We start from the raw sequence: 27,350 nt of genomic DNA, 5'->3' as shown, positions 1-27,350 counted from the left end.
AGCAGGCACGCAGCCAGAAACAGTGACAGACCCAGAAAAAACTGTTATTAATTCACGGTCTGAATGTTTTACTGTGGAGTTGGCAGCAGCGGCCCACGGGGGGAAACATTGATTTCATTAAACAGACTGATTAAAACTTTGCAGCACTCTTATTCAAATCGAAGTGCAAAGTGACGTGTTTGCTGTGCAGCTTTGACTCATCAGACTTCCTGATCTGTCTTATCTAGTAGCTGCTTTATCAAACCAAGCCCACACAAATCTTTAGACTCATCTGTTCCACGGGAACGAAATAGTTTAGGGAACCATATGAGGCGAAAATAACCAGTCGGATCAATTGTGCACCAATAAAGTGCACAGTGGACACGCCTGTGAATACTGGAGGCGCTTTTCACTCAAATATCCCACTTGAACCCAAGCAACACATAAAGTACAAGAGGTGACAGCTTGTCAATAAGCCTATTATATGAGTTGTCGGAGGATATGACAGAGAGCTCTGCCCTCGTGTCACACCGTAGCATCCTGGAAACACAGCTCGTTGTTAGTTCCAGCCGAACAGATGGCTCGTCTTGTTACATTCACACACACTGTGTCAGCTGAGGTGTGAACATTTAAAATTAACTGTGTCTTCTGTGATGACTGCGTGGAGTGTGAAGCGGGGGTGCCTTCACTACGCTGGTGTGTCAGAAATAGAGCGAGCAGAGTAAAGTGGAGGCTGTTTATGAAGCATCCGTCCTGCTTACTGTGCACCGACCAGCTCGGGAGGCTTACGGTCGGCCCACATTCAAGCACTTTTAATGTTTGCAACAAATCATTTCAGAAAATGTCACATGCAAATGTGACTTGTTGTCATGGATACGGTGAGTTGCACTGTGGGCTGTGATAAGAGATTTGTTTATATTTAAAGTGAGGAAGCAAAATGAAACATTATTTATACATAACTTTATCAGCCTCGTCCAGCTGATGAGGGCTGCAGGTCAGTCTTCATCTGCTCCTCTGCTTCAAGTCTTTGTTTGGTGAAACAAAATCCTCTAAAGAAGAAACGTGTTGGAGACTCGAAGGAAGACGTCATTCACTGAGAGTCAAATTTAGTCTAAGTTCCTGACAGAGATCAGAAATGGTACACACACACACACACAAACGCACACAAACGCACACACAAACACACACACACACACAAACGCACGCACACACACACAAACACACACACACACACACACACACACACTAAATTAAGCGCCTCACCCTGTGAGAGATTCAAGAAATGTTTAATAATTCATAAATAATCTGAACATTATAAATCTAAGAAAAGCAGCTGCATGACAGTCTAACACGCAGCATGTGTGTGTGTTCTCTCTGGTCGGGGTAACACCTACACACAGGTGCACATATGAGTGTGAATGGTTGTCTCTGTGCGTTAGCCTCACCACAGCCTGGCAGCCTCTCCGAGGTGTCCCTGCCTCATGCAGGTGGGACAGGCAAGAGGAAGCTTTTTAACGCTGCTAGTTTGGCATTTTAACACAGAGGTCTCCTTCAGAGCCCCTTGGATGAACCACAGTTTTTGGCATTATTCTTTAATCGTCAGTTCTGCTGATTGCATTTCAGAGAGACAAAACTGAGCTGGCATGGCTGAAGTACACGCGGGGTGGACATGAAGAACTGCAGAAAGGTCTTCCAGGTGTGAGATGCATCATGATCGAGCACCCGTCAGTTCATCATACTGGCAAATGATACTTCAGTCTTTTCAGATGTTCAGATAGTTGAGGAGACTGCAGAAGACACCAGGCTGACACTATCCTGTGATGCTGCACTGTGAGGACAGCATCGCGGTCTCTGGGCTGTAGATGCAGATCCAGCCTTCATCCTACCCCACTCATCCTCAGCCTGTAGCCTCCACAAACTGCTGCAAACAGCAGCGTGTTGCATCTGCTCCACATGTCAGTCTAATGACAATCACACATCTAATCACAAAGGCAGCGGGGTATCGCGAAAACTCATGAAGCCCACGTGTGGACTCACAATGTAATCATGGCACCTGTTGCGCGCATACGACAGTCGCACAACTGTTTGATCACACAGAATAAATGAGCTCACCACACAGTACGTGCAGTACAGCGTCACAGAGCTAAGAGATGGACTGCGTCATTTATTTAGTAGACAATAGATTTTATTATACATTAGAAAGGTAAAAAAGTAAAGTCCTTATATAATCATATATATCACCGAGCGCTGCTCAGCATTCAGTTTGAATCATTAACTGGGTCAGTAATGGAGGAACAGTCCTGTACCTGCAGCCACTGTATCTACAGCGTCTTCTACAACACTTAATAAAATGTTTATTTTCATATTTTGAGCCCTTCAAAAACATTTCTTTCAATCTCTCCACTTACTCTTTATTTGTGTGCTGCCTCACAGCAGGGGAAGTCATCCTCCAGCCAACAGCTCCTCCTCAAATCAAATAATAAGAGCAGAAAAACAAGCTTACGAGCTGAAGCATCCAGGAGCACATCTTTGTAGCCGTGCTGAGGATGCCTGCAGCTCACATCCAGATAGCAACACTGCCATCTGGTGTGTGCACACCATCACTGGATGTCATGTGTTGCATATACACAGACACGCAGATATAATGATGAAGAAATCGTTCGATTAGGCAGGTTTGTAGGAGGGCTTAATGAATGACGAACGGCCTCGCTGATTACATCTCGAACGCCACCAGCACACAGAGCAGCTACAACCAACCGAGCCAAGAAATAAATCCCAGCAGCAGTAATCTCCCCTCAGCTCCTGCACTGACTCACTGCAAGGCTTCCCAAGACATTTCTATAGAACAACATTTGCTTTCTGGAGCAACATGTCCAATACCAGCCTGCTGTACGGCATTAAATTAGTTTTAATCCTGCAGGCTGTGAGTTTTAGATGAAAGTCGGCTTTTAGTGTTACAGCGGGATGTCAGGTCCCAAATCCCTCACGTGTGGCAAAGTCCCTGCAGTCGCTGTTTGCTCCCAAAACCCACAAATCAGCTTCATGGTGCAAACTTGGACCAATGAATAATAACAGGAGGCTAAATCTCCTAAATTCTCCTTTTGATTCATGTTCAATGGGATCGGCTCTGAGCCCCTTACTGTTTGCATGCGTGACAGGCGGGCTGATAGATGAGGGCAGGCAGGATTCAATTCAATTCAATTCAATTCAATTCAATTCAGTTTTATTTATATAGCGCCAAATCACAACAAAAGTCGCCTCAAGGCGCTTCATAGATACAGAGAAAAACCCAACAATCATATGACCCCCTATGAGCAGCACTTTGGTGACAGTGGGAAGGAAAAACTCCCTTTGAACAGGAAGAAACCTCCAGCAGAACCAGGCTCAGGGAGGGGCGGGGCCATCTGCTGTGATTGGTTGGGGTGAGAGAAGGAACAGGAGGACTGTTCTCTGCACATGTTCAGAGGAGGGATGGTGAAATCATTGGGCAAATGGGACTGCGAGGCAGGAGGAGAGGAGACCCACAGAGAGGGGAGGACATCAGGTACAGGGTGAAATCTGCTGCTGTGGCCTAGGGAGCCAAAAGAAGCAGATCCATGATGAATGGGAGACTGTGTCTGAACCTGTTAGTCCACCTAACTTCATCCCAGAAGTCTAAGGCTACGTTCACTCTGCAGGTCTTGATGCTTAATTCCGATTTTTTGATCAAATCCGATCTTTTTGTCTGCTCGTTCACACTACAAATAAAATGTGACAGCAAACGCGCTCTAGTGTGAACGCTCAAAGCGGCAAATAAAGACGTCACACACAACGCGCTCTGTTTAGACCCAGAGCAACAGTATTTGACTGATGGTCGTTAATATAAAGACTTCAGACTTCACGTTTCCCAATTTTTGCTTTAAGTTATTTTGTTATTTACATAATAATGTAAATAACCTAATAATGATCCTTATTGCTGTTTCAGAGGAGCGCTGCTTCAAAGGATAGTTTCTGTCAGAATCTGCAGATTATACAGAACAAATAAAATGTTCACGTTTCTCCAACGTTGTTCCCAACAGTTTCACCGGATGGTCAGGAAGCGTTCGCGATGTCTTCTCCGGAGCTGATAATTGGCGTCTGTCTTGTGTCAGTGACGTAAAAGATTTAATGCGACGTGACCATCAAACAGCAGCTTTCTGAAACATCAGATATGTATCGGAGTCAGCACCACATACGAAAGTTGTATCCCAGATCGGATTTGAAAATATCGGATTTGTGCCGTTCACACTGTCACACCATGATGGATATGGGTCGCAGAGGGTCAGAAAAATCATATTTAATGCGCTTTCGCCTGCAGTGTGAACGTAGCCTAAGTCTCATTTCTACCTCAGCTTTTAATCACTGTTTGATTCGGTTTATGCACAAACTACTCTTTAGTTGTAGTTAGATGATGATAAAACACGCTCTTTCATAGTTTTAAGCATATTTTAGAAAGCTCTATTACACGGTGGTGCTCTGTCATATCTTTACACAGCAACAGGTTAGATAAAGTTATTCTATTGAATTTGTCCAAAGATGGCCTTCATCCCATACGGTGGTCATCTGCAGACAGATAGGAAGGGGCTGGGATGAAAGTCGGGACCTACCAATCAGAGGCCATGGCTGCTGCTGCTGCTACTCAGTGGGAGTAATGGTTTTTATGCACCTTTAACCAGTTTATTAATCAGCTGGAGAGCTTTTTTTAATAGCTTTTAAAGTCATGGAGAGATTTCACAATCGTCACAATCCAAGCGGTGCACGCAAACATGAACTGGGCTGCATGAACGTGTGGCTGTTCTTGTGGTGATGCAGGAATCAAATGAAGCTCAAAGGTCAAACGCTGCTTTTCTTGCTTTTCTGACATTAATGCTGCAGCACACTGAACGCAGGAGTGCAGAGCCAGCGTGAAACATGGATGTAGCTACTATGATGTCATGTGTTTCACTGTTGCCGTCTTGGTTCCTAGAAACAAAGTGGTGGCTGTATAACTGCTTGCTCACTGGCTAATGTGCCCGAGGCGCTGTTGGAGCAGCTCTCCTCAGGAGGCTGCCGTCCTGATGTATCCGAGTGCTCCAGAGCTACAGAGGACACTCACTAATCATCCTGTCTCTCTGTTGCTCATAGTGGGAGGAGACCTCTGTGATTATGAGGAGCTTTGTGTTTTGACATGAGAGTCTAGCTTTTGTCTCAGCTGGTTTCCTGATGACTGACAGAGTGATCAGATATTACAGTTGTGGTGGTGTTTGGTGGCTGACCTCTGTGCGTCTCTGCCATGGTTCTTGTTGCCATGTGGCAAACCCAGGTACCTGTATGTCTGCTATCCTCCCTGCTGCTCTCCTTACATGGTCCACAGTCTTTAAATGTATTAATATTCTGTGGTTTTCTGTGTTGGGTTGTTTGTCCCACGTTTCATGTTCCTATGTTCTGTGTTAAGTTTGCGTGTTTAGAGTTATTGACGTTGTGTTTCCTGTTTTATTTTGAAGATCTGTGTCTCTTGTCAGTGTTTCTAGTTTCGCTTCCCCTTGTCTTGTTATGTCCAATCAATCCCAGCTGTCTCCTTCCTGTCTCCCATTCCCTGATTGGCCTGTGTGTATTTAAGGTAGCTCTGCAACCACGTGAGCTAGCGCAATAATTTTTTTTGCATATGAAACCGGAGGAGTTGTACTTACATCTTATGCCATCAGCTTGTCCTCGGTCACAGTTTCCTTCCACATATAACTTTGCAAAAACTGCATAAAAAGCACTTGCAGGAACAAAAACATAATATTCCAGAAACACGCTTTGCCGATCCGATCAGCTGTTTGTAACACTTCCTACGTCCATCAGTGCGAACTATCGCATGTCCGCCATGACCTGCCCGAAACAGGAAGTGACGTCATTTTCACGGAAATGTAGTTTTTTACCATCAAGGCCTCATGAGCCTATACTGGTGTTTTTAAAAGTTATGTTTGACTTTATGACTTTCTGTGTGGTTTCTGGGATGCTTAGGACTCATATTGCACTGCTGGAAATAGTTTATTTTGATGCATATGCTGCTTTTTTGCAAATTTGCATTATAATATTTATTTTCGTTTTTCCTGCAGTGTATAAAAATTGGTGTATTTCAAAAATAAAACTATGAAGACACTCAAAATAAATTTCCTGTGGTGGGAAACTATTTTGTGCAACTTTTTTGTATTTACAGTTTTGAGGGATAAGCTTCTTAAATTTCTCTAACTAGAAATATATGTTAAAAAAACAAAAACGATTTTAAATTTTTTTGTAGTTTATTGCACTTTTTTGCAATTTATCTAATTACTATGCACTTAATGCAGACATATTACTAAAATCTGGGCTGTAATGGTTGTATTGATGTATAGCAACTTGAAATGCTCCCAAAAATGGCTCCACAGCATGTAAACATATAATATAAGCTCTGGCAGACTTGGTTGTATGGTAGGTCTTAAAGGGTTAAATTCCACACGCCTCGCCCTGCTAGCCGTGACAGTACAGCCATTCACAAAAACGTACGCTGCCGGGTTGAATGCGATCCCGATGTCCTCCTGGTGAGGTGGATCAGTGATCAGCATCACTCCAAATGGGCTATTCTTGAAAATATAACAACAAATCTATATTCAGCGTGCAAACCTGGGATCATCCAGAGAGTTTGGCAGCAGAACTGAAAACATACCCCACGACATCTTTGGATGCTGTCCTTTCTTGGTGCTGTTGGTGCTGCATTAACTGTTACAATCAAACGTTAACGATATAAAATGCCTCGAGGCGACTGAATTGAATCAGGAAAAAAGCTGCACAGAGCACTCATTACACCTGCTCTGCAGCTTATTCAAAAACAGCCTCAGCATCCATCTTCATAAGACTCCACCACATTCAGGAAAAGGATGCGTGTTTGTCTGGGTCATAGGCAGAGGACACAGATATCTTTATCTGATATGGGTGCAAGGTTGGTCAAGCTGCCATTCAAAGATATCAAGGCGAATCTTCATAATGCTGGAGTAACGTTTGCCCGTCTCTGCGTCACACTCAGTGGTAACAGTCACTGCTTTGACAGCAGCAGCACTTCACAATCAGAAAGGGAGATCTCTGTGAAGATGCTTAAACCAAAAGCACATTGAAAAGCTGGTTTGGGATGTAGTCGGGTGTCTAATGCTACACTTCTAATAATGTACCTCTATCTTTCTAAGTTTAAATTACATTTTTGTTATTATGTTTAAGCAAACATGAGAGACTTCCTAAGTTAGGTGAAGATACTACAGAAACTACATCATTCATCAAGTTTGCCACTAAGAAGGACGAGTCTAGGAAACACCTGTGTGACTCATGACTGAACCAAAGACGAAAGGGAGGTTTGCATGTTAAAATAATGGAAGGCTAAACGGTCCCGTCAAGAGGGCAGAAAGTATATTATGGTAAATGGTCTGTATTTGTAAAGTGCTTTACTAGTCCCTAAGGACCTCAAAGCGCTTTACACAACCAGTCATCCACACGTTCACACACTGGTGATGGCAGCTACATTGTAACCACAGCCACCCTGGGGCACACTGACAGAGGCGAGGCTGCCGGACACTGGCGCCACCGGGCCCTCTGACCACCACCAACGGGTGAAGTGTCTTGCCCAAGAACACAACGACCGAGACTGACCAAGCTGGTGCTCGAACCGGCAACCTTCCGATTACAAGACGAACTCCCAACTCTTGAGCCACGATCGCCCTGAAAGTGTATACTTTCAGTTGTGTGTGTGTGTGTGTGTGTGTGTACCATCTTTAGATGTCTTTGTAAGGACCAAAAATTGGCGTGCTACTATACTGGTGGGGACCAACAGCCCATATGGGGACAGAATGTCCCCTCCTCTAGTGTCAGAGTTAGGTTCGGGGTCAGGGTCAGGTCGGGGTCGGGTCGGGTTGGGTCGGGGTCGGGCATTTCTGATGGTGAGCAGCTACAGAAATCATTATGTCAACAAGATAATAACATGACCTCAGATATGAAAGCGAGTGTGCGTGCACATGTGCGTGTGTGTGTTTATGCTTCATTGATTACACTTTTATCATCTATTTCAGACATAAATACACGTCCGTGTATAACACAACATCCACAATGATATTCAGCTGGAATATCAGACCCAAAGGGGAATTCCTCAGAAACAGCCGAGTCACTAAAGTAAATCACAGGAAGATTGATCTCAGACTCTTCTTAATGTGACCGACTCTGCAAAAACCCCAAACAGGCACTGTGTACTCAGTAAAAGGTGATCAATGCCAATTCAAAACTGCACCAACAGAAAATGATCCTCACACTCGGTTCTACGGAGAACGTGGAAAAACTATGGTGAGATCAACAAAGCAACAGTTAGCGCTTTAGCTAAAAAATTAGCATAGTTTTTAGAGTACAGGATGGGGAACCTGCTAGCTGCTATTTCATCCAAGACATCCTGACGTTACTGTTGCCAAAATATCTTTATAGATCATTTTCTTTCAGGCTACGAAATCAATTATCAAAATACCCTGTGTCTCCAAAAAACCTTTACCTAAAAAGATGACATAGGTATCTTATTTATACCATTTCATCTGAAGGTTTGGGTCAACATAACGATTCTTTCAGAGGTTAAATAAAAACTGTGTTTTCAGATGATTTGATGGAATTACAGCAAACATGAACCAAAGGATTCACTGATGTGCTGCTGGGAGTTTGGTTCTTTTTAAACAAATCATTCCTTAAACTGCGCGATTGTTGCCAAATTTGATGTTTCACTGTTTGGCAGCAAATATCCAAAAATATAAGAACAACAGTGAAATAGTGCTGCTCACAGGTAGCTTCGATATGTCCCCCTGCCAGTTTCAGCTCAAAGTAGTGATGGTAAATTTGATTCTTTTTACTGAATCGAGTTTTAATGAGTCACTCACCAAAGTGAATCGAGTTTTTTGAGTCATTTGATTCACTGAGTCAGTCAACCAGAGAGTGCAAAAAAATTTACATTTTCACTCAAACTTAATTTGGTTCTCTTTTCATGTAAATCCTACTGCTAATATGAGTGATTCTAAAAGAAAACAACTATTTTATAGAGCAAAAAAGAGCAAAAACATTTCTAAAATTAAGCAATTTCCTATCAAAATTGCTTAATAAACATTTATTTTGTTTATTTGTATTTTATTAGTATTTTCCTTAAATGTGTCAAATATATATTTTCTCATCTAAATGTCCACTGAGCTGTGAGCCAGGGGGCAGTAATGCACCTTAACATTGGTTGCCAACCAAGAAGAAGAAGCTGTGAGCCAGGAGGGAGGGGGTGAATAGCTTAAATGTGCTGTTAGCATGTTAGCTGTTAGCATGTTAGCAGAGCGATGCTACTGTGAACCGAGGAGCTATTTTCTTGATGTGAGCTTCTACTCAGGGTTTTTTCTTCCAGTTCAGAGCAGAAATGTTTTTGTTAAGAAACTGGTTGTTGTCCCCCCCCCCCCCCCCCCCCCAACATTTTTAATTATAAGCTAGATACATTGCTGCTAACAGCAACAGGGATGAGTCAGTGAGTCAGTTGGGCTTGTGAATCATGATTCACGAGTCAGTAAAGTGATTCTCGAGTATTGAACGATTCGTTCACGAATCGAACATCAGTAGCTCAAAGCTGTATGTCAAAGCCAATGGTTTGAGTGAGCACTGAATATACAGGCACAGTTTAGTTAACATGGTAAATTATATAATCTTGTTCTATTAGGTAATAATCACTGTTTCTTACTTTGGACTCTGCTTTTACCTTTTGCAGTGAAAAAGAAACGATCGTGAGAATTGTTTCTGACACCTTTGGTGATTCTGAGAGTTTGTCTTTTAAATATAAAGTTTGCTGCACATTTCCTCGTTTGCACATCGAGTAATCAAACATTTCAGAGAAAGCAGGAAACTCAGCAGGGCTGACATGCACCAGTCTCTCTGCTCACTCAGATCAGACAGTGGGAGGGTGAGCTGCACACCTCGGTACTGCTGGTCAGACGACGTCAAATTATGAGGTCAAATCCAGTCTTCCTCATCGTTGACTTAATACGATCTGCGGTGCTGCACAAAGCCAAGTTAGCCAAACATTAACAGGACTCTGGAAACACTTTTTCAAAGCATCGAGACTGATATCGCTCTCTGTCCATGCCTTGCTCATTTTGAAGTTCCCTCAAACTATTCTGATTTAACTGAAATGAAACATTTGGTGTTTTCTCTCGAGCTTCGGAGCTCTAACAGGGAGCTCTGAGTTGAGCCTCTGCTCCTTCGTATAGACGGGAGCTGGAGAGGTTTGGGTATCAGATTAGGCTGCCTTCTGAGAGCATTCCTTTGGAGGTTTTCCAGGCATGTGGAGCTAGGAGAAGACGCTCCTAGGGGTGGACGCTGGAAGGATTACATATCTCATGGCGATGCCTCTGGATCCGCGAGGAAGAACTCTAAAGTGTTGCTGGGGAGAGTAACCCTGCTTATCTCGCTCAAACATGACCCAAACATCAAGTGAAACAGCAGGGATGAAAACCGTGCACAGGAAAGCCAGAGCTGGACCTCTGCATGCAGATGCATTAGAGGAATCAGTTAATGGTGCAAAGTGCACGGTGCACCTGCAATACAACATTTCGTCGTTCTCATAAATATGTAGTTTTAGGCTTTATGAATAGCTGCTTTCCATAAAGTTTCTTTTTTTTGATGTTCAGTCATTTATTCTGTGCAAAATCACAACAGTTCACTTTACATTGCAAAGAACGTACAATAAGAGGAACAATAAGAGGGCCGGCCAGGGTGGAGGTAAAGGTGGGGAGCGTGGTGCTCATCATGGGCAGGTATGAGCAGCCTACACCTGTGACACTGTAATAAAGGGGGGGTTCAGGGTCAGCTGATCCACTCTGACCTGTAAGTTTTCTCAGAAAGGTGTTTTCAGTAGGGATGCAACGATACCAATTTTTTCAAACCGATACTTGGATCTGAGTACTTGGAAGACAGGTTTTATTTTATTCTCTGCCGATAAAAATAAAATCTTAATAAAAATGACCACAAAAAAATTTCAAGTGAAAAATAAGCACTTCTGTTAAATTATTGCAGAGTGTCCACATTGTAATTTTACAAAATATCACTGAACTATTGGCACTGTCTCGAGCTTTCAGAATAATAAATAAACACTTCTGTTTGGAATAAAATAAATACAAATTAGGTTTGCGAATAAATTAAACTTTTAAATTATTGCAGAGTGTCCATATTGTAAACAAACAAACAAAATAATTATTATTAAATAAATAATAAAATATAAAAAATTATAAAATAAATAATAAATAAAATAATAATTGGCCCCCTAGTGGCCAATCTAAAAAACTACAACAGAAATGACAAGCCACCCTCTGATTAATGAAATAAGTTGGTATCGGTTAACTTTTGCGAGTATGAGTACACACACATTTTACAGTATCGGCCATCCCTAGTTTTCAGCCTGGAGATAGTGTCTGTCTCCTGAATCCAGAGCTGAGAGCTGGTCCCATAGAAGAGACGCTGAAAGCTCAAAGCTCTGCCTCGTATTTTACTTTGAAACACCAGGAATCACAAACACACCTGCAGGGTGAGTGAAGTGCTCTGTCGGGGTGGTAGGCTCTAGTCTTAAGATGAGATGGAGCCTGATTACTGCTCTCTTTCTAGTCCCTGTCAGGACTCTTGCTGCAGCATTTTGGATTAACTGAAGGCTTTTCAGGGAGTTTTTAGGACTTCCTGATAATAATGAATTACAGTCGTCCAGCCTGGGAGTTGCTCTGTTTGGTGTCCTTTGGGTTCTGCGTCTGAGTAACTTGTAAAGGGAACATGTGCACGAACACTCGATGTTGCAGCAGCGCGTCACGTTTCATTTGTTTACTTTGTTTGTAGGTTGTTCTCCACCAACATCTTCACATTTCTGCCTCCAGTTTAGTGTCTGCGGAGTTGCTTCAATGTAAAAAAAACCTTGTTTTTTACTCCTTAATGTCACTACTGATTAGACCTCAGTGCTGCATTATAGCAGACAGGATTCTGTGCCTGCTTCCCTTCCCTAGAGTTCATGTTTTCCACCCTCCATTAGTTCAGTGTGACTGCTCCAGGCTGCTGTGCTGTCAATTATTCACACTGTTTTTGTCTCAGTAGCCTGATGCTCTGGCACCGGGCATGCAAGGAGACAACCTCTTTTCAGCCTCCGGCAAGCAGCTGACCTTGTCTGTCTGCTCACAGTCAGGTCAGCCAAGAGCTCGTTTCTTACTTTCTTAACTCTTGGAGCGCCCTAAGAGCATTTTCTGTTTTCTTCCCAGCTTTTTCAGTTAATGTAATCAGTGGCCTGGCTTATTATTCTGCATCTCTGAGAGCGACGGACTGATAACAACTTTTCATATAGAAAATTAATTTAGCTTTATTGTTTTCTTTGGCATCAATCAAATGTAACTAAATCTTTACAAAATCGTATTTTCAAATGAAAATAATTTCATCTCTGAGTGTAGACACTGTTGCTCAGGTGACCCAGCTGAGGTTGCACGTTCCTATGGATCTGCTCCCTTTATGCAGAGCCAGCTTTTCTTGGTCATTCTTTTCCTTTTGGCCGCGATGCCGACTGCAGCAGAGTCCCTGCAGAGCGACTTTGCACCAACCTCCACAGGCATGAAGCTTGCCTTCCAGTCGTGCCTGTGGCAGTCACCATCTAATTCTTTGCACTACCTCAAAAGCCTCCTCGGCTTTTTCCAGCTGCGGTGAGCTCCAGCATGACAATGTTCCTGTTGCCTCTGACACTGTGATCATGTCGGGTCTAAGGGGTCTTTGTGGTGGTCTCAAGGGTCCCTCTATTTTACCAAAGAGATCATGATGGTGCTTGAGCCAAACCCCATCACTGCAGAACCTGATTATGAAGAGCATCACAGACAGCCTGGACTAAAACCTTACTCCAGCTGCTCAGTCGGCCCAGCCATCCCCTTAGATGTCGTCTGATTCTCCTTATCAGTTCTGTGATGATGGCGATGGCGACTCGAGCAGCAGCAGTGGACACAGTAGATCCATGCCTTGAATTTCCTCAGCAGGCTTGTCTTGTAAATGTATTTGCGCCAACCCTTTGACTCCTGACAGGTGTCCTTTTTGGAGGCTGTGTCCCTGAGATGGGGTTGTGTTGCTGATATGGAAAAAAGGAACTTCTTCACACTCTTTTACTGTTAGAGTACCTGAGTCGTTGACCCAGTGGTTTCAGTTTCGTACCTTTTTACTGGTGTTCTTATCTTAGTTTTTGTCTGAAGAACCAAAACCTATATATGTGTATATGTGTATATACATGTGCAAAATGTGTATATATAATCTTTATTATTTTATGACCATGCAGGCTGCACCTCACCTACCCCTGTGGCATTATGTGAATTAGACGTGCAATTCCCCTCCTGTGGCGTACAGACAGGTGGTGTGGTCCCATTGGACGCCACTGAGAACAGAACAGTTAGCGTAGCCATACAGCGTAAACGTTTAGACCAAGCCTATTCAAATGGTGGCCCAGAAGCAACCTGCGAGTGGCCCTGCCTGTGGTCCTGGCAGAAACACAGAGAAAACGCAAAAAATTAATTAATAAATTTAAAGAAATTAAAAATTCCTACAGCGTAGTGTAGACTGTGAATGCAACACTCCTTGTAGCCTAGCAATATTTAATCCACAATGCACCGTGATGTAAACATATTAAACAATCATCATAATATATGATGTGACAACAGCACGTCTTTCTCAGTCCAAACGCGTAAATTTGACAATGAAAACCGTCGGTTTAACCCTGCCTGGACTGACAAATACTTATTCATTTTACCGCCAAACCCAAATGCCAAACCAATGTGTTTAATTTGCAGTGAGTGTGTTGCGGTACCTACGCAGGCACCACAATGACAAACACCAGACTTTCTACACAGACTTTCCAGAGTGGAGAGGGCTGCAAAAGTACAGTTTAACTGCGAGTTTAATAATCTTACAACCGGAGTTGTACTGCCATGGTGAGTCCTGTACAGCCCAAGAGAGCTGCAGCATCTTCCCTTCGTGTTTGCTTCTTGGCGAAGAACAAAAGGGCTTTCACAGATTCTGAAACAGTGAAATACTGCATGCTGGCCGTGGTGGATGCGGTGATAAGTAAGTGTGACATCTGCTATTAAAAACGTGCCCCTGTAGGACAGTTCAAATATTCGTAGAGTTGAAGTTCTGGCGTCAGACGAGTTTGAAATGCTGTTAGATGACCTGAAGAAAACTGATGTAATGTCTATAGCAGGAGATCACGATGATATGAAGCGTGTCTGTATACTTGTGACGGAGGGGCTCCATCCATGGCAGGAAAAGTGAGTGGTCAGCGAAATATTTATTTTAATTTGAAAGGGAATTATCAAAATGTTTTTTTGTTATTATTATTATTATTTCAAAATAGTTTAGTTATAGCTCCCTTTTTTTAAATGGACCTTTTGGTGTGCATTTGTGAGGTCAGCAGATTTACAGGGGAAAAGGAATAAAAAAATTACTTGTTTTTCAACACAGTTGTGTGGGTTTGAAATTGATCATGATCTGCTGCTTACTGGCTGCAAAAAAATATCTGGCCCAGATAAATTCCTCGGTTTGAAATCTTGCCCAACTAACGTCTTAGTTGAATAGCCATGGCTTAGACTCTTTAAACATCGAGTTTTCTCGTAATGTTCAGTAACAGACTGGCAGTCATGTTACTATAATGTGCCAAAACCAGAGTTATGAACAATTGAGGCAGAAGCATAAGAAGATCAGAGCTAATCATTCGGCTTTCATCAAAATACACAAATTCAAGTCATTTATTAGTCTTTGAAATAAAATCACAGATCTTTGGTTTCAAAAAGAAAACAAACCCGAAGGAAACAAAATAAAAATAAGATTTCTGCTCTTCCTAACTTAATACTGCACAACTTAATGAATGTTCAATGAGAGGGATAGTACTTCAGTGTCCTGCTCTGGAGCCTCCAACGTCCTGTTCAAACTGCTTTTGGGTTTATTTTGACTCTTCTTAGAATAATAAAAGATTAAACATTGTTGTTGGTTTTTTGTTTTGCGTTTGTTATCATTAAAGTCTATCACTTGAATTCTCGTGTTTTTCACAGTTTCTATTATCCAGGCTTTAAAAATAAGCTCTTGGGTTTTACACAGACAATCAAAATTGAGCCCTGCAATGTTTACTCATTTATTTTATTATTTCTTCAGTATCTCGAGCCTCTTGGACAGATTCCTTTTCATCCTTGGCTCCTCGGCATGAGTCACATGAAGCTCCGGCAGCTTACATTTACATTCCAGTGTTTCCGTCTCATTTCCTGGCACCGTCTTGGTCTTTGCTGTCGATCCTTTCTGTCCCACAGGTGATGTGTGAGACGTGTGTGTTTTCCGGTCTCTGTGTAGCTCATCAGTGTTTGTCATCCTCCCTCCTTTTCCTGACACAGGACAGCATTTACATCACCATCTTCTTCAGAAACAGCCAACTAAAATAATCCAGCAAGAGCTGCAACATGAGTTTGTTTGTTTGGTTCCTGCTGTGGTCCCACTCTAGGTCGTCCCATCCAGTGCTGGGTGTCTCTTTGTCCTCTTGGAGACTCTCTTGCATTACAGTTAGTGTACATGTTCCTTAAGGCTGGAGGCTCCTTTCTGGGTCGTGTTCCTCGCCGTGATGTTTGCTGTCGATGCCTGACAGGCTGGCTTGGAGGCAGCCCAGCTGGTGCCTTTGGCTGCTGTTGTACCGCTAATGCTTCTGCTTGTTGCATCTCTTTCTTCAAATCCGGCCTTCACCTGTGTTTCGTTGGCTTCCCAACCCTTTTCTGCCACCTGGTATATCAGCAACCTTTTATTTAAATGTCTCATTTCTTCCTGCTCTTCCTTTGTCCTGTGTTGGCGCACATAAAGCTGGAGGAGATCCATCCATAGGATAAAATCCACATTGTATACACAGGAACTAGAAGTGAGAGTGGCTTGGGATGAACTGCACCACTGCTATTCAAAGTTAGCTCATAGAATCAAATAATCCAAAATAAAAACCTTCTTAAATGATGTTCTAAATGAATGTTTTAACTCCATTGTTATTTATCTAAACTATACATAATCTGGCTTTTGGCTGAGCCAAACATCTCGAGTAGTTAGACAGAAAAACTGCAGTATTACTGCAGGGAGCTTGTTACAAAACTACATCTGCTGCTGATAGATTTAATCAGCGGAGCGACTGAGGAGTGGCGCTGTGGTTCTAGCCGTGCGAGCCATTTAACAGCTTTAGAAGCCTCGTAATCAGCCACACGGGGCCAGTTGACTATGTGATGCATTTCACCACGGGGCTGTTAGCTTTTGAGATACGGGTAATTCTATGCTCCACCAATTACAAATGGAATAACTAATGAAGCAGGGAAGACATTCACAAGCTGTTTCCTGCTCCTGTGGCCTAGTCCTGCTGGACAGTTTACATTTTAATAAATGGAAACGCGTTTGTAGCTGTAAATACAGGACTGTGCAGCAGGTGTGTCTTTACTTTGTGTAACTAAAGTATCCTATTACAGTTGGGTAGTCTTGAGTCTGGTGAAAAAAACAAACATGGAGGCCATCTTTGGATTGGTATGTGGGAAGTGACAGTCATGCTTACAGTGCAGTTACAGTGCATACTGGGAAAAGGGAAACCAGTCAAGTGATTTATAGAAACATATATTTTGTTTTGTTTTTATTATACGATAATAAAACATCTGTACTTGATGATCACAGCAGCCTGAAACTGAGCTGATAGTGTTGTTGTTTGTGTATTTTGGGGTTTGTTACCCAGTTTTTACTGCAGTGTCAGTGTTTGTGGTCAGAGCACATTTTTAAAACACATCTGCAGTTTCTTCTTCACGCACTATGTTAACAGACCTCTGCTGAATCATATCTGTTATTAATCTCTGTCTCTCTTCCACAGCATGTCTCTTCCTGTCTTCCTTCTCTCACCCCAACCAATCACAGCAGATGGCCCCGCCCCTCCCTGAGCCTGGTTCTGCTGGAGGTTTCTTCCTGTTAAAAGGGAGTTTTTCCTTCCCACTGTCACCAAAGTGCTGCTCATAGGGGGTCATATGATTGTTGGTTTCTCTGTATCTATGAAGCGCCTTGAGGCGACTGTTGTTGTGATTTGGCGCTATATAAATAAAACTGAATTGAACTGATGAGGCTTCGATGGCCAAAGCCTCATCAGAAAGGCCAGATTTCTCAGGACTTTCAGGTCCTGACGCGTATCTATTGCAGATACAGTGGAACCCCGACTTATGAATACCCCGTTTAACGAAAGATTCAAGTTACGAAGGCGCTGAATGGTAATATTTCTGCCTGTGTTACGGCAAAATGCCCGAGTAACGAAATCCGCTGGCTCTGATTGGCTGAGCCCACAATGCCTTCCGAATCATGTGACAACCCCTTGGCTTCCGTACTTCGCTGTTCCACTTGAACGACGTTGTTCTAGTTAGCAATTAGCCTATCATTCAGCATCGCCTCACTCAAAAGGCGGGATGGGTGCTTCGACTTACGAAAGACCCTCGGGAACGGATTCATCTCGTAAGTCGGGGTTCCACTGTAGTTGTGTTTCCTCAAAAGTGTTAAGGAAACACTGCACATCATGAGAGATTTTTGTTTTTGGCAAACAGCGTTCTGTGTTTGTGCAAAAATATGTTTTATGCCCGTCAAACGTTTGTTGTAGATGAGCTAAAGAAATGGTAACAAACTGTTTTTGTGCCCGTCTGTTGGCTCGACGGCACTGAGCTTTTATGAGCTATATTTACAATTTACTTTAAATTAAATAAATTGATTTAAACCATTTTTAACTGATGAGAGAGTAGAAAAAAAGTAGAGTATGGAATCATCCATTACACAGCAGTAAGATAAGGTAGTATATGTTTTTATACACCCCAACCAATCACAGCAGATGGCCCCGCCCCTCCCTGAGCCTGGTTCTGTCGGAGGTTTCTTCCTGTTAAAAGGGAGTTTTTCCTTCCCACTGTCGCCAAAGTGCTGCTCATAGGGGGTCATATGATTGTTGGGTTTTTCTCTGTATCTATGAAGCGCCTTGAGGCGACTTTTGTTGTGATTTGGCGCTATATAAATAAAATTGAATTGAACTGGGCTCAGTTATTTGAGTCATGAAACCAGTGACTCTCCATCAAGCTGCTTCCAGCAGCTCCTGCAGTTTGCTGTAAATTTTATTGTCAAGACAATCTGCGTTCAGTATTCTGTCCTGGCTCTCTGACATCTCCCGCTTAGATGTTTTCTCTTTACAACCTCCACATTTTGTTTGTGCTTACTGACAATTTCATACACAGCTTACTGGGAACAACCAACTTCGTTTACACACCGTTTGATTTCCTCCTTGTAGGAACTGTGTATTCTTTGTCCTGTTGGAGCTCTGCTTCCCTTCAATCAGCCAAGCTCAAAAGCTTCTTATGGTACGTAAACACTAAGTCATCATGTTTTTGATAGATGGGTTTGAGACGACACATTTCATCTGCAGACTTTTAGTCTAAGGAAAACTTTTTTAACCCCATTTGGTCGAGTTTTAAAAATGCATTACTGTAGAGACAAAAACCAAATGTAGACTTTATGTTAAAAAATAGACGTAAACAACAATTGAGTTTTTTAGCATTAAGACATTAAGGGAACAAAGCCAAGCAGTGTTCGTCTAGTGAAATCTAAAAATAGACACCAGTAAGTGTTCAGCCTGTCGAGCTGATGGAGATAGCGTGTTGACCAAGGACTGTATACGCCTCAATTTTAAGATAGTAATTAAAATCCATACGACATATGTGAAGATGTTTCCTTCAACTCAAATCAACTTGATAAGAAAATATGAGGTTATTAGTTCGACCAGATCCCATCAGCTTTCATGTCAGGGGGACTATACTGCAGCCAGACACCAGGGGGCGCCAGACGAGTTTGGAGAACGTCACGTTGTTGCGGTGCAGGCTACAGTCAGCGTGCTGGACAAGTTGGCCTGTTACTAACCACCTCGACAGCATGTGTGATGGCAGAAACCTTCAATAACTCATTGAGCACGTCAGCAATGAAACTCTGATGATGGAGAGATCCTGCCACGCAAGCAGAACAACTTAACTCTCCCTCAGGTGGTGTCTGAGAGGCGGATGTTGTGCAAGATAAAGACCATGTAGGATAACACCTCCCACCCACTCCATGGCGTGCTGGCAGTCACAGGAGCACGCTCAGTGAGAGACTGAGATTACTCTCTTTTACTCTGTAATTCTTGTCAATCCTTGATATTTGAGTAATGTATACATATTGTAACATTTCTTTCTTAAATCTGTAACAGATTGTATTGTTACAATTTACCCAGGAGCTTTTTGACTTTATCAAATTAAGAAAACTATTCTTAAAGGTGCTGGATTATAGACATTAAACCACCTTTGACTAAGACTGCAACATTTACACAGTAAAGCAAACCCAGTACATGTACTGGGGGCGTGGGAGAGGTCACTGGAGAGGTCACTGGAGAGGGGAAGCAGCCTGAGACGGCTCATTTTGTGGGAGGTATGTTTTATGTTTGTTTTGATGAACAGTTTTTGAATTTTTAAAAAAGGAAATAGTCTCAAAAATACAGTTTCTTCATCATTTTGTAATGAAAACAGTTTCATTGTTCAGTTTTCTGCTCACTTGCCATCGCCCCAGACTCAGAGGCAGGAACGCCGTCCTCCTCAGTCTGGACGCTGAAACTGTTTCTTTAATGTTAGCCTGTGCCAGTGAATAATTCAGTACCTACACTCCATTAACTGTTGTTTATTGAGGGCTCACAAGCGCCTCCTGCTGCTCACGCCACTGAACAGCAGCATGAATATAAAGAGCTGCTGGGTAAAACACAGAGGAGGAAATATTGAAGCAAACACCTTCAGAGACAGGACACTCAGTCAGAATCTATTTTAATACATATTTTGGGATGTACATTAGAAGACAGTGAGTTCAGTGGGCTGATTCGATGATGAGAGTGGAAAGTTCACTTCAGCCAGATGTATTTATCTCCAACATCAGCGTTATATCCACGGGCGTACTTCTTCCCAGGGATCTACAAGAACAAAGAGGAGTGCATTTAACGTCATATTCAGCCAGGATCCAAATGCCCTTCCGAGGCTTCGTTTGTAAACCGGAGATTATTCCAGTATGTGTCCCCCTCCTCATTCTCTGCTCTAAGATCTGAGCTCACAACAAAATGTCAGGCTACAGCGCGCTGCAGCGTTAGCCCGATTCCTGCAGCAGTGGGAGGCGAATACGTCACCAGTCAATAAAGAGAAAAGGTCAGACCCAAACGTTTCCCCACAAGACCGATGATACAAACAACCTCGTAGAATATTCCACATCTGGCATTTGCCATCGAGTAACTACGAGCGGGTCGATAAGTCAGCAGAAGGAAATGAGCTGCATCGTGTCGACAGCGCCGCACTGAGAGCTTAGCGAGTTCGGTATGAACGAGGAGGATTTATACAGCAGCCTCGATGTGGTTACACAAGCTGTGATAAAGTGCTCGACAACGAGGTCAGGTCAGACGCCGCCCAGCACACGGAGACTAAAGATGCTGTCGGACGGATGGAGAACGAGGAGACGTAGGGGACTCACACTGAGGCCACGGCTGCATCTACTGATCTTTGATGACTCTGATCTCAGTGATCTCTCTACAGATGTCAAAGCTCCAGCTCAGTGCGGTTCCACGCAGCTAACGTGACATGCGTACATACCGACTTATAGGCGTAGTATTTTTGATCGTAGTCGTGTGCTCCGATGGTTATCTCTGGCAGGAACCTGGGTATGTGTGTCAGGGTTGCCACCCTCTGTTTATCTTCCACACTGTGAAATGCAGAAAAGGGTAGAAAGCTCACGTTTGCATTCCCGTCGAAACGGTGTGTAAGATACATCCTAAAACTCACAGCATCCTCATGTGGTGGTAGCTGACGTCATCCTGCTCCGCCCACGGCCCCTTTTCAAACTTCAAATATTCGATATCTTCTGCCACCTGTGGACAGCGTGCGAGGCGTCAGCCACTGTGTTTGTTTGCAGGTGAAGATCTGCAGTTTAATCTTACCCTTTCAACATCTTGAGCCTGGGTCGCATCATAAGCCAGCAGCTCTGACGTCTCACTGAAAGGAAAAGTGCTTTTAAGGTAATTGTTCAACCAACACGACAGAATTTAGTGTCTAAATGATGTTTTAGTCAGAAGACTACGCCTGTCAAAGAAACACTCGGCAGTATGCAGTTAACCTTGAAGCCATTGTCCATCCTTATATAAAGACTGGTCAGATATCTAACAGCATCTGTAACAATCTGACCTGATTTTGGGGAGAAAAGTCTTCTTGTAGCCATCCTCGATGCTCTTCAGATATGGCAGAGGCACAGTTTGAAGGTAGGACTGAGAACAAACACATTTAAAACATAACATATGATCAATACTATGAGGAGGTTTTCTTTTTATTTTCTGCTGTTCTAATGAAACACTGAGGCGAGACGTGGTTTAACCCTTTAAGACCTACCATAGAACCAAGTCCACCAGAGCTTATATTATATGTTTACATGCTGTGGAGCCATTTTTGGGAGCATTTCAAGTTGCTATACATCAATACAACCATTATAGCCCAGATTTTAATGATATGTCTGCATTAAGTGCATAGTAATTACATAAATTGCAAAAAAGTGCAATAAACTACAAAAAAATTTAAAATCGTTTTTGTTTTTTAACATATATTTCTAGTTAGAGAAATTTAAGAGGCTTATCCCTCAAAACTGTAAATACAAAAAAGTTGCACAAAATAGTTTCCCACCACAGGAAATTTATGTTGAGTGTCTTTATAGTTTTATTTTTGAAATACACCAATTTTTATACACTGCAGGAAAAATGAAAATAAATATTATAATGCAAATTTGCAAAAAAGCAGCATATGCATCAAAATAAACTATTTCCAGCAGTGCAATATGAGTCCTAAGCATCCCAGAAACCACACAGAAAGTCATAAAGTCAAACATAACTTTTAAAAACACCAGTATAGGCTCATGAGGCCCTGATGGTAAAAAACTACATTTTCCGCAAAAATGACGTCACTTCTGGTTTCGGGCAGGTCATGGCGGACATGCGATAGTTCGCACTGACGTCTATTCCAGTATAGGAAGTGTTATGAACAGCTGATCGGATCGGCAAAGCGTGTTTCTGGAATATTATGTTTTTGTTGCTGCAAGTGCTTTTTATGCAGTTTTTGCAAAACTATATGTGGAAGGAAACTGTGACCGAGGACAAGCTGATGGCATAAGATGTAAGTACAACTCCTCCGGTTTTATATGCAAAAAGAATTATTGCGCTAGCTCACGTGGTTGCAGAGCTACCGGGATTTAAAAATAGTTACGCAAAACAGAGCGTGCAGCTCTGACCGGCTTTAAAGGGTTAACAGAACATGCGCTTCTACCTTGGCGCTCTGCTTCAGCTTCTTCTGCACCTCCTCAGCTGGCAGGTCCACGTAGATGACGAGGTGTGGAGGCAGGAACTCACAGATGCTAATGTCTTTAATCTCGTTGTAGTGCTGCACACCTGCAAAGCCACAGTCGCACACATCATCAGCATCAGGTGAAAAGTGGGGAGATGCTGCAGATTATCTGTATGTGTTGTAATACTCGCCCCCCCCCCCCGCTGTTAGTGATGCAGAAGCACTTACACTCCTTCCTAATGTAGCCCTGTTTGAACATGGCCTCCAGGAAGACCACGTCACTGAAGGGTGAGCGCTCCAGGACGACTCCCTGACCTAAAAAACAAAAGCCCAGGATGAAGATCGCTGCCGTACGGACGCATCGACCACACTGAGTCAGAGATACCTGTGGTGAGCAGGTGCTCGATGGCATCGGAGTACTGGAGCAGCCTCATGTTGTACATCCACAGCTGCAGCCTGTAGCTGTTTCCATCTGCAGCTTTGGGGTCTGTGTAGAACTTCTCCAGGCTGCACATCCCATTAAAGTCGACGGGCAGCGGCTCCTTCTCCCCGGTCATCTTGTCCAGGTAGAAAGTGTCAGGCTCAGGCATGTACAGCATCCCTGTGCACAAACAAGTCTGCAGCATGAGCTCCAAGCACCCACTCAGTCTGCAGCTGCGTATCGCTGTGGTGGGAAACAATCCCCGTGATTAGATAATTACCCAGTTTGTCGGCCAGTTTCTGGGCCAGCGCTCCTTTCCCCGAGGCCAGGTTGCCATCCACAGAGATGATTTTGCTGTACTGCTTTAACCGTGGCATGGTCCTCTCCCCCAGAGCGTAGGCCCACCAGCCATATCGCAGGCTTCTCACCGAGCTTGTATGAACGCTGGCCTGGATCATCAACAATCAATGAATAAACCTCTAAATGACAAGATGGGTTTGTGGCTCACGCTGCATTCAACAACTACTGAGTTTGTTACTGTGATCACAACCATCCATCCAGCCATTAAACTCATCGTTTTAGCCATAACCATTATTCTACACATCGGTTTGTGTGAGTCAGTAAGTGTCTACACAACATGAAAGAATACAACGTGTACAAAAATGCTTTAATATGTCAATATTATATTTTTAATTAAAGCATTTTAAAGGACCCTGATATAACCAAACATGCATCTAATTTTGCAGTAACTAACACATGCAATTAATTTATTAATTAATTGTGGGCATTTGTTTATGTTGTGTGTTGCATTAATTATTTTGTTCCACTTCTCCTTTCCCCCATTTATTCAATATATTTTTGGTACAGTCTTTGGTCTTGTCATTCACACCATCTAGGCTCCATAAAGAACTATTTCTTCTGCGCGTCAGTCAGTAAACTTGCCCATTGCAATAAAACTAGCCCTTAAATAACTTTGCGTTACCCTGACATAACCCCGGCCCTCAATGTTCACACGACTGTAGCGCAAACCTGACTCTAAAAACTGGATGAGGTATAGTAACGTGCGATCAATGAGTTGATCAGTTCAATGTTGTTCTGTGTTTATTCCACCAGGTGTCAGGAGACCATCTGCTGATAGCAGGAGCAGAAAACAACAACATTACTGCTGTTTGTGCTAACAGCTGCTGGGACGTTTTTAACTCAACTTGCATTAACACAACATGTTGTCATCATCTCACTTGTCTGTGGTCACAGCGCTCAACATGTGATGTATCTGCACTCACGGTGAAAACGGCGAGAAATCAGTGACCATTAAAGGCTGTCACAGCAGAAAGGACAAGTGCAAATAAATGCTGTCATTTATTATCTTATTAATAACAATTACAGGATTAATCATTCAGTAAATGTATATTTTTCCTGTTATATTGCATTTAGTTAGTCAGCGCTGGCAGGTGCATTTCTAAAACCCAGATGAGTCATCTTTAATTCTTTACAGCCATCACAAACTTTTACATAAACACAATGTATTTATTCAACTGATATAAGCACAGCGAACACGTAAGCCATCTTTACACAGCTTAATCTCCTGTGGTGCAGCAGCATCCACTTCCTGTCTGCATGTGCTGAGTTCAAAGTGACGGATGTGTTTTATATTCTATCTGCAAATGAACGCACTTAAATACTAACGTATCCATCCCTGCACTACAAGATTATCAATAACCAGAGACAATGACATGTTTATAACCGGAGCTGAAACATCTGCACCAAAGCCTCAAAAACTGGCAGGAACAAAACAACATATTAGCATCCATAACATCAGCTAATACGCACTCGTTTATTTAGACGAGCTGCTATTTTAACAGTCATTCCGTTTAAAACTGTTCAGCTTGTGTTAGAGCTGGAAGAGCGATGTTGTTAAAGTTTAAGCTGTCAACATTAAGACCAAGCCTGTGACTGAAGGGCGGTGATGGTGGCGGCTAAGCTAAGCTAGCTAAGCTAGCTTGCCCTTGTGAATCAGAGTGGAGGCTAGCCGGACAGAAACCCGGCACACCGCGGGTCCTTACCTTCTGCGCCGCGGTCACTACTCTGAAAGCAGCTGCTCTCGTCGGGACAAGCAGCCGAACTGTCCTCAGGGCCATGATAACCTGCGGCACAAACCCTCCGAGCTGACCCGAAAGTCTTCGCAGCCCGGCGACTGAATTATACGTCACACGCGCGAGGCCTCTGGGTACTTTGCCCCGTCGCGCGCATTATACGTCGCGTGGATGACGTACCGTTTTTTTCCCCTCCAACTTTATTTCAACAGAAACTTTAACAGCAAATATAATACACGAAGAACTCGTCGTAAATTATAATACAGTGGAACAGTATAATTAAACAAATAGGACAGAGAGAGGCGACAGATACAGAGAAAAATTAAATAAAGAGAATGATAAATAAGGATAAGCTTTATTTGTCAGTTGCCTGCAGCTGAGATGACAGACCCAGTCGCCCATACAGACAATACATACAATATATAAACTTACATTGGGGAGACAGGTCAGGCTAGGCAGCAAAAAAAGGATAGACAGTGAAGTGTGTAACATATAGGGGCAAAGTCAGGGGGGAAGGGGGTTTCTGCCCATGATGAAATTTTCATGGTTTTTAATGCTTTCATGTTGGGAGATGAATAAATTGTAGTCACATAAAGTTGTGTTTCTCTCCTGAAAGTGGAAAACTTTTATGGATGTGGTGTTTGATTAAAATCAGATCAATGAGTCTTTCTCACTAAAGTCAGTATAACCAAATAACACGTTTTGGTAAAAACGTACAAATTTTGATAAGATGCTGTTAGAGATGAAACTTTTGATATCTTTCCATAAAATCTGAGTAAAGGTACCAGACCAAATAAACGTGAGCAGCTCTGGTTTGGTCATTAACGTAAGCGTTGTTGATAGTGTTAGTCATATCACACTTTTATGTGGAACCTATATGCTGTTACTGTTGCTAATGAAACATTGTATCTGTTTTACTTGTTTGTGTTTTCTTTTTTACAATAAAAAACACAAATATAAAGTTTCTATAACTAACGTCTCAGTAGGGATGGGAAACGTCAACAGTGACTGAGCTGAGAGAGCAGCATAAACAGAACCAAGCAAAACACAAATGCCACACCAGAGACGGGCAGTAATGCGTTACTGTAATCCGATTACTTTTTTCAAGTAACGAGTAAAGTAAGGGATTACTATTGCAAAAACGGTAATTAGATTACCGTTACTTTCCCGTAGGAACGCTGCGTTACTGCGTTACTAAAACCGTGATTTTTTTGCGAGAATGTCTCATGACAGTGACGTAAGCGAGTGCGACGTTCGTGACAACAGCTGTGTGCAGATCAACAATGGATCATATATCGAGTGCAGAGAGAGTATGAGCGTGCAGCGTTTAAAGCGTGGAAGTACTGACCTTACTTTGAGTTTGATTCCATAAAAAGTGACAAAAACATTAGTGTCCGTTGTGCGTGGGAAGAAAACTTCTTTTTACAGCGAAGAAAAACCCTAAACTTCCAAACAAGCACCGAGTAGCTACGACGTAATGGGAAACTCACAGAGAAACTCGCGGATTCTTCCACTGACCGCTGCACACCTGCACCAGGGTAACCCTCCGCCTACCCCACTCCTGCTTTACAGGTGAAAATAGAGCAACAGGACCGCTAGTCTTTGACTTTATTTATTTTCTGCTGTGTTTTACTTGCATCTATTTGAAAGACTGAGTGTAAACACACAAAATATTTTATTTTATGTGCTGGAATGTGCAGAAAATAGGTTTAAATGTTAAACTAATTTCTTCCAGTCAGAGAATGTTGCAGATAATTAAATGTTTGCTTGATGCATAAAGTTAAAAGATTAAAACTAATAAAACAAGTTTTAAAAAGAGACTTTTCCATTTGATTACATTTTGTATGATGATTATGCAGAAAAAGTAGAATTGGGCTGAAAGATCTATCACTTTATCACCTATTCAGGTTGTAAATCGTGTTTTTAAAAAGTAACTAAGTAACTAAGTAATTAATTACTTTTGAAAATAAGTAATCAGTAAAGTAACGGGATTACTTTTTGGGGGGAAGTAATCAGTAATTAGTTACTGATTACTTTTTTCAAGTAACTTGACCAACACTGCTGAGGACCACAAAGGCAGCCTGCAGTAAGGATCATCGCTCCTCCGTGAGTGCAGACCAAAGGCAGCACAGCGGCGTGCTCTCGTCTCCTCCCTGTCAGGGTTTGACTTTGTTTAGTCTTCCTTTCAGTTGTCACCTGTTTGTTTTTTGTGTTAGGAATTTTCTCAGGACTGAATTGGAATTTATATAATGTGGCTCTGACATATCTGCCTGACATCAGTGACTCACTAATAAGGCAGGTGTAGTTGATCCGGTGTGGTGGAGATGCTGATGATTAGCCTGTCACGAGCAGGTTGTTACTTTAACAGCGCTGAAAGTGATGCACATCATC

General features: G+C 42.6%; 1 protein-coding gene across 1 annotated transcript; it reads right to left on the bottom strand.

The window, feature by feature from the left end:
- Positions 1-19,887: 19,887 nt before the first annotated feature.
- ndufa10 (NADH:ubiquinone oxidoreductase subunit A10) lies at positions 19,888-25,092 on the bottom strand. The gene is made up of 10 exons (XM_087829985.1): positions 24,930-25,092; positions 23,147-23,315; positions 22,831-23,046; positions 22,674-22,760; positions 22,428-22,549; positions 21,303-21,382; positions 21,059-21,113; positions 20,904-20,989; positions 20,715-20,823; positions 19,888-20,047 (listed from the first exon to the last, which is right to left on the bottom strand). Exons 1-10 carry the CDS (start codon positions 25,002-25,004, stop codon positions 19,979-19,981), a joined length of 1,068 nt encoding a protein of 355 aa, XP_087686111.1. The 5' UTR covers positions 25,005-25,092; the 3' UTR covers positions 19,888-19,978.
- Positions 25,093-27,350: the final 2,258 nt, after the last annotated feature.

This window comes from Neolamprologus brichardi, chromosome 16 (genome assembly GCF_056152115.1).
Source record: "Neolamprologus brichardi isolate AB-2024 chromosome 16, ASM5615211v1, whole genome shotgun sequence".
In the NCBI taxonomy this organism is placed as follows: Eukaryota; Metazoa; Chordata; class Actinopteri; order Cichliformes; family Cichlidae; genus Neolamprologus; species Neolamprologus brichardi.
This window is presented reverse-complemented; position numbering and strand designations above follow the sequence as displayed.

What these genes read in the sequence shown, in the direction of transcription:
- ndufa10 (XM_087829985.1), bottom strand. Translation starts at nt 25,004, where the DNA reads ATGGCCCTGAGGACAGTTCGGCTGCTTGTCCCGACGAGAGCAGCTGCT. An exon ending in AGGCTCAAGATGTTGAAAGG is followed by an intron (nt 20,990 to 21,058) that starts GTAAGATTAAAC and finishes CGCTGTCCACAG; the next exon opens with GTGGCAGAAGATATCGAATA. An exon ending in TACCACCACATGAGGATGCT is followed by an intron (nt 20,824 to 20,903) that starts GTGAGTTTTAGG and finishes TGCATTTCACAG; the next exon opens with TGTGGAAGATAAACAGAGGG.